Source organism: Capricornis sumatraensis, chromosome 3 (genome assembly GCF_032405125.1).
Source record: "Capricornis sumatraensis isolate serow.1 chromosome 3, serow.2, whole genome shotgun sequence".
NCBI classification, from domain to species: domain Eukaryota; kingdom Metazoa; phylum Chordata; class Mammalia; order Artiodactyla; family Bovidae; genus Capricornis; species Capricornis sumatraensis.
In genome coordinates, this window is record NC_091071.1 from 49,905,606 (window position 1) to 49,912,440 (window position 6,835).

At 46.2% G+C, this 6,835-nt stretch overlaps 1 protein-coding gene across 1 annotated transcript; it reads left to right on the forward strand.

Annotated features, from left to right (window-relative positions):
* The first annotated feature begins 3,423 nt into the window (after positions 1-3,423).
* Positions 3,424-6,121, forward strand: LOC138076252 (serine protease 58-like). The gene is made up of 4 exons (XM_068968443.1): positions 3,424-3,466; positions 4,179-4,356; positions 4,583-4,745; positions 5,972-6,121. The coding sequence occupies exons 1-4, from the start codon at positions 3,424-3,426 to the stop codon at positions 6,119-6,121; spliced, it is 534 nt and encodes a 177-aa protein (XP_068824544.1).
* The last annotated feature ends 714 nt before the right edge of the window (positions 6,122-6,835 follow it).

Genomic DNA, 6,835 nt, shown 5'->3' on the forward strand with positions numbered 1-6,835 from the left:
TCCCTGCCTTCCCTCATGACAAGCTCTTGGAAAAGAAAAAACCTGTGCCTGGTATACACATGGGTCTGCTTGGTATGTGTAATGTCAGAAATGGACCACTACATTATAACCCCATTCAATCATGGCCGTAGAAGACATTAGTGAGAGGCAACTTTGCCGATAGGAAGAGATCTGTGGTATAGCTGGTCATCTACCTTGTATGGAAAGAAAAACAGCTGAAATAAAAATATGCGTGGGACACATGTCAGTAATGAAGAGTGTGGCCGCTTACTTTGGAGTTTGGAAAGAGAAAGATTAGAAAAATGAAAATAATTGATTCTAGGGATGAGGCATGTGGATGGACCTGGAGGAGTCCATTTCTCCAGCTTCTGGAAGTATTGAAGGATTCCCATCTAGAAGATGTTTTTTAAAACATTCACATCTCAATTATAAGGAGAGAATCCAATTTTTAATGGATTTGAACATACTATCAAAAAAAGAGACACGAATGACAAATTCGTGTAAAGATGCTCATCATCATTAGTCATTAGGGAGTTGCAAATTAAAACCAAAATGAAACACTATTTCACAGTTATGAGGATAGCTGAAATTAAAAGACTCAGCACGCTGTATACATAAAACTAATACAATGTTATCTATCAATTATATCTCAATTAAAAAAATTTTTTTAAAAGACTGAGCACATCAAGTGTTTGTGATGATACAGAGGAACTGGAACTCTCATACACTTTCGGTGAGAATGTAAAATACTTTGGAAAAGAATTTGGCCATTCCTTTAAAAGTTAAACCATCACCTACTATACATAATCCAGCCCTTTTCACCTCTCATTATTTACCCAAGAAAAAAGGAAGCATATGTCTACATCAAGACATACATATATAGTGATTTCATACAAGTTTTATTTGTAGCAGCCCCAAACTGGAAACAACCCAAATGTTAATCAATGGATAAATAAGTTACCAAATTTTGGGATACCAATACTCAGCAGTGAAAATAAATGAATTCTATGGTTACACAATAGCATCTATGAATCTCAAATTAATTATGCTGAGTGAAAGTAGCCAGATTTTAAAAAAAGAAAACATACTGTGTGATTCTATTTATCTGAAATTCTAGAAAGTGTAACTGAACCTATAGTGACAGAAACCAGATTAGTAGTTGCCTGGTGAAAAGGTGGTGGTTGAGAGGGACAAAAGAAGGCATTACTAAGGGACAGAAGGAATCTTTTGGGAATATGCTCATTAATTTACCAAATTTTACATTTGAAACGTGTAGTTATTGTATGTCATTATACTTCAATTAAACTTTTAAAAGAAGAAAAGATTAAATCTCAAGTCAGTGATGTCCATCCAGTACCTCATCCTTGGTTTAATCAAAGATCATGACCTGGGAATACTATTCCCACTACAACTCACAGGGAAATGGCCTAAATCAAGTCAGGGAGTGTAGATTCCCTGGAGTCAGGTCAGCGTTGCAGGTGCTGAGGGTTTTAAGTCAAAAGATAAACAAAAAGTGGTATTCACTCATTCATCTAAAAACGTTGTGTGTGTGTGTGTGTGTAAAATCTGTGTGGTGCCAGGTATTGTGCTAGGGTCTGGAGGCACATTGTTAAATCAGATATAAATCCTCTCCTTAAGGACGTCAAGGTGTTATGAACCAGGTAAGAAGAGATGCTTGAGTCTGAGACCTTCCAGAAGTATGTGAGGGTCTGATAGGATGAGCTATGAGTGTGGAAGTGTCAGACCCAGGTAAGGAAGAACCAGGATTGGGCACCAAAGTAGAGCTACTTTCACCCAGGAGGATCTCTAAGGATTTGGTTTCTGGCCTTCTGACATCCAATCTTGAGCCGTGCAGCAAGGGTTCTGGGCGGGGGCAGATTAGCTGACAAAGAGTAGGTAAAGTAACTGCCCCCAAATATGTCTGCACAATGAGCCAAAGAATGAAAGGAAGCATGTTCAGTAATGGCCAAAGGGAAAAGCACCGAGGGAACTGGCTGGCCTATAGTAGAAAGTCCACAATAGAGGAAAAAGAAAAAGAATGCTCCAGGAAGCCCTCTGGGGGTTGGAGGTTATCGCTGTTCATTCCCTCAGTCATGTTCGACTCTTTGTGACCCCGTGAACTGCAGCACACCAGACTTCCCTGTCCTCCACTATCTCCCAGAGCTTGCTAAAACTCATGTTCATTGATTCCGTGATGCCATCCAACCATCTCATCATCCCCTTCTCCTTCTGCCTTCAATCTTTCCCAGTATCCGGGCCTTTTCCAACGAGCTGGCTCTTCTCCAGTACTCTGGCCACGCATCAGGTGGCCAGAGTACGGGCGCTTCATCTTCAGCATCAGTCCTTCCAGCTAATATTCTGGGTGGAGGGTTAAAGGGGTTGGAGGAGTGGACTCAAACTGGAATCTGAGGGCTCTTAAAATCCAGTCTGAACAAGGGGAGCTCAGTGAGAATCAGACAAGAGGTAGCACAGATGGAGAGCAGAGAGGCGAAGTGTTCCTCAGTGTAGTTAGTGGTGTGGCCAGATCAGAGAGTGAGTGGGAAACCTCATTTACGGCTATGAACTCAGAAAGTACAGCTCAACATTCACAGCCAGTCAGAGGAATACATTCAAGAGGCAGGACCACCATTTGACCAAATGCTGGGGGAGGAGCCAGTCCTTGCTTGCCAGCCAGGGCATACATAGATGACCTTTGGGGAAGGAAGTCAAGGGGCATTTGACAAGAGAAGACAGTATTCAGATCAGGGCAGACGTAGGGGCCTGTGTGTTACTGATGGGAGGTGCTCAGCTGTGTGTGGGAGCCAAACCTAGAGACCCAAAAGCCCCTGATTTCAGGAGATGAGGACAGTGGGACATGAGGAGAGGATGACAGGGGGGCAGGGCCAGTGTGACACGAGGGCAAAGGTCCTCGCATGACAAGGATCAGTGTGACATGTGAGAGGGCTCAGCGGGCCAGGTGAAGGGGCCTGTACCTCACAGAGGAGGGAGTTTATTTAAGTTAAGTGCTGGTAAATGTCACACAGAGAGGAAGTGATCAGCCACGCCGAGTGAGTAAACCTAAGGCAACAGGCAGCTGAAGTATCACTAGTGGATTAGGGCAGACAGGACAGGCCAGCGAGATTTCTCTTTTCCAATAAAGGAGAGCAAAGTTCTTGGCTTCCAGCACCTCCCCCTGGGGGTCAGGCATCTCACCTTGGATAAATTGCCCATGCTGCAGGGGGAGGGCAGGCCCTCTAGAGAGACAGGGACTGTCTTTCTTCCCTCTGATGCCATCCTCCCTTAGTTGAGAGTCACTTGCTCCCTTGAACCTCCCTACCCTTTTGTGTAATTTCTCCCCTTGCAAAGCTTCCTGCACCTCAGGCTGGTTGGTAATTCACTCTCTTCCCAGGTCTTCTTGCTGGAAGAGGGTGTGGAGACAGCACCATGAACGGCTTCCTTCTAGTCTTCACTATTCTGACCGTGGCTGGTGAGTGCAGATTCCTATTTTGGCTTAAAATTTTGAAAAGGTCATATTGGAAGAAAGAGTAGGAAATGGGTATAGATAACAGGGGTAGCTCAGCTGGGAAAGAATCCGCCTGCAACGCGGGAGACCTGAGTTCAATCCCTGCGTTGGGAAGAACCCCTGGAGAAGGGAAAGGCTACCCACTCCAGTATTCTGGCCTGGAGAACTCCATAGACTATATAGTCCATGGGGTTGCAAAGAGTTGGACACGACTGAGCGACTTTCGCAAGTGATCATCAGAAGGTTAAGAGCTCAGGATCTCAGCGATTGGTAGTTTTCTGGAACTCTCAGAGGTAACTAGAGTCCACTGATTTTCCTCCTGGCTCCATGAGCACAAGAGAAGATTCAGACTGAGATGAGACTTCACGCAATAGAGAGTGGATATTGGCACCAAAAAAAAAAAAATGTGATTTTGCTATATAGCTAAGAAGGATGTTTGAGGAGAAGAAGGAAGAAAGGAAGGGAGAGGAAGTGTGAGTGAGAGGGAGGACACAAACACAGAGGGGGGTCCAGGGGGAAATTAACAGAAGGGTTCTGAAATAGTTTAACAGTCCCTGAAACACCAAAACTAGACGGACCATTTCAAAGCACTTCCACGCAAAACATTCCAGACTTCCATCCTCTGGGAAGTCTGCCCCTGCCTCTAAGATTCTGCCTTCCTCTCCCCATCTGACAGCAGTAACAACGACCGGGACACCAACAGCAAAACAGGCAGACTCGGTCAAGCAGTTCTATCAGGAAAATGTCCAAAATGAATCAACCTGTTTGGTTTTCCTGAACTCAGAAAAGGACACTTGTCTGGGGACCCTGATCCACAAACAGTGGGTTCTCACCGCAGCACACTGCTTCTTACCGTGAGTGATGGGGTCCTGGAGTGAGAAGCATGCCCCACTCTTGGTCACTGGGGTGGTTCAACCCTGAAGAGACTTGCATGGGGGAACTCTCAAACCTAAGAACTGGTTGGAAGGAGGCAGGACATAGATCCTGGTGGTTATGCGTTAGATTCCCCAGTAGGATGATGCAAGATGAACAACAGAATAATATCTGTTTCCTCTGCTCACCCTTCATTGCCTGTTCCAGATTTCTTGAGATGGAGATTGCTATTTCAGATGAGCAGTTCCAAAAAAGGATGGAGAGCTTAAGACCCATGCTTATTATCCCACATCCAAATTTCAAACAGGATTCTGCTGAACATGACATAGCGCTCATCAAGCTGACACACCCCCTAAAGCTCAATGACCAGGTAAAACTGGCAGCTCTGCCCAGTCCCACGACCAACAGGATGGACGACTGCACTGTTTCTGGCTGGGGCTGGTCATGGCTGAATTCTGGTGAGTGACGCTCAAGACGGGCTCTTAGTGCTCCTTGACTGCCCTCTCTGTGAGGGTTCTCATATCACTGAATTATTAGAGATGAAGAGAGCTGTTAGGGTCCTGAGAACTTATACTTCTTAACTTCTAATTTTATGAATGTGGAAATTGAGGCCAAATTGGTCATAGGATGGACCTTATCTGATAAAAGGGGGAACATGGCTATGGATGGCTGGAGGTCTCTGGAATCCTGTACTCTTGACTCATTTATCATTCAGATGCAGGTGAAGGGGGGTGGTGTACGGGTGAGGAAGGGGTTGGAGGGTCATCCTGCTGGGGATGCTGAATGTGGCTCATTCTTTAGACGCTGACAGCATTCACGGGTAAAGCCACGCACACCCAGGTCCAAGGCACATGGTGCACAGCACGGGAACCAGATACTGGCTCTCTCATTTCATCTGTTTTCTTCTCTGGTTCCCTTTCAATGTATTTTTTCTTTCGTTGAATGATAGAGAGGTTAATTACAAGTAAGAGGGAGGGAAGGAGAGAAGAGAGGGAGATGAATGTGTGAAGGATCAAAGAAAAATAAACCCTCTCTCTCTCTCCACCCCGCCCTCGCCCTGTGTGTGCGTGTGCTCAGAGAAAAAACCTGATGTCAAGATAAACCAGGCTGTCTCTTGCTTCCCTAATGAATACTGTAAAGATTCTCCTATAGGAAAAATGCCTGTTAAAATCACAGAGAACATGTTCTGTGCAGGATTGTCTCTGGAGAGCAAACACACGTGTAAGGTAATTCTTTTCCCCTTGGGCCCTCCCAAGTGTGTTCTGGGACACTGTTTGGGGGTCCACGTATCTCCTTCAACACAATCCAGTTTCCTATTTACATCCAAGAAGAGACCAAGGTAAATGCGGTCCAGGAAGGACCAATCCTGAGTGAGCATGAATGTGAGTGTGGAGACACCTGCGTGTTTCCTTTCTCTATGGCTTCCTCTGACGTAGCCTAGGGTGAGTGATGGGTTGGGTCCCAGATGGCCAGCAGACATCTCTCCCAGCCCTCATCACCTGAATCTTTCTGTCTGGGCTCCTCAGATGGGCCCTGGGTACTAGGTTATCTTTGTTCTGGCTACTGCGCCTGACCCATCTGTCCTCTTTCTAACAGGAAGTACTTGCTGCCCCAATCCTGTGCCGAAATCAGCTCCAGGGGATCTTATCCTGGTCGCAGGGATGTGTTCTGAGAGGTGACGCTGGCTACTACACCAAGGTTTCTCGATATACAGACTGGATCCACAGAGTCATCGGTACCTACTGAACTCTTCCTGTTCCCTCTCCCAGCAGCCTCAGAACTGGGGCTACCACCCTTGACCCCTCTTCCCTCTAGCCCCAGAAAAAGACGGGAATAGTCTGGTTGTAAGAAGTTTTCTCTTCCTTCTGTTCCTTCTTTTCTCTTGAATGCTCTTCTCTTTTCTCAGTCCCAACCTGAATGATCCTTGAAGGATTTCAGCTGGATAATGTGGCTCAGATGGTAAAGAGTCCACCTGCCATGTGGGAGACCTGGGTTTGATCCCTGGGTGGGGGAGATCCCCTGGAGGAGGGCATGGCACCCACTCCAGTGTTCTTGCCTGGAGAATCCCACGGACAGAGGGGCCTGGCGGGCTGCAGTCCCTGGGGTCGCAGAGTTGGACACGACCGCAGTGACTAACCACACCATGCTGTCATAAATGGGATGACTTCTTACCACTCCTTGCCTGTCTTCCAACTCTCTACTTATCTGCCGTGTCTCTTCAGACCTTCCTGGAGTCATGCTCCCCAGCCTTCCAAAGGACATGTGACAGTGAGACCCAGTACCTCTAGGCTGCCTCCTCTGTTTGACATCACTTACTGCTGAGTCAGCCTTCGGTGTGCGCTCTCTCACTCTAGCATATCTTGAGATGGATGTTAAATAGGCTGCCAGCAGTATTACTATTAGAAATGGAGGCTAGAATTTTATGGGGACAAGAATTATGAAGACTTCAGGGACTTCCCT

What these genes read in the sequence shown, in the direction of transcription:
- LOC138076252 (XM_068968443.1), top strand. Translation starts at nt 3,424, where the DNA reads ATGAACGGCTTCCTTCTAGTCTTCACTATTCTGACCGTGGCTG. An exon ending in CACTATTCTGACCGTGGCTG is followed by an intron (nt 3,467 to 4,178) that starts GTGAGTGCAGAT and finishes CCCATCTGACAG; the next exon opens with CAGTAACAACGACCGGGACA. An exon ending in CCCTAAAGCTCAATGACCAG is followed by an intron (nt 4,746 to 5,971) that starts GTAAAACTGGCA and finishes TCTTTCTAACAG; the next exon opens with GAAGTACTTGCTGCCCCAAT.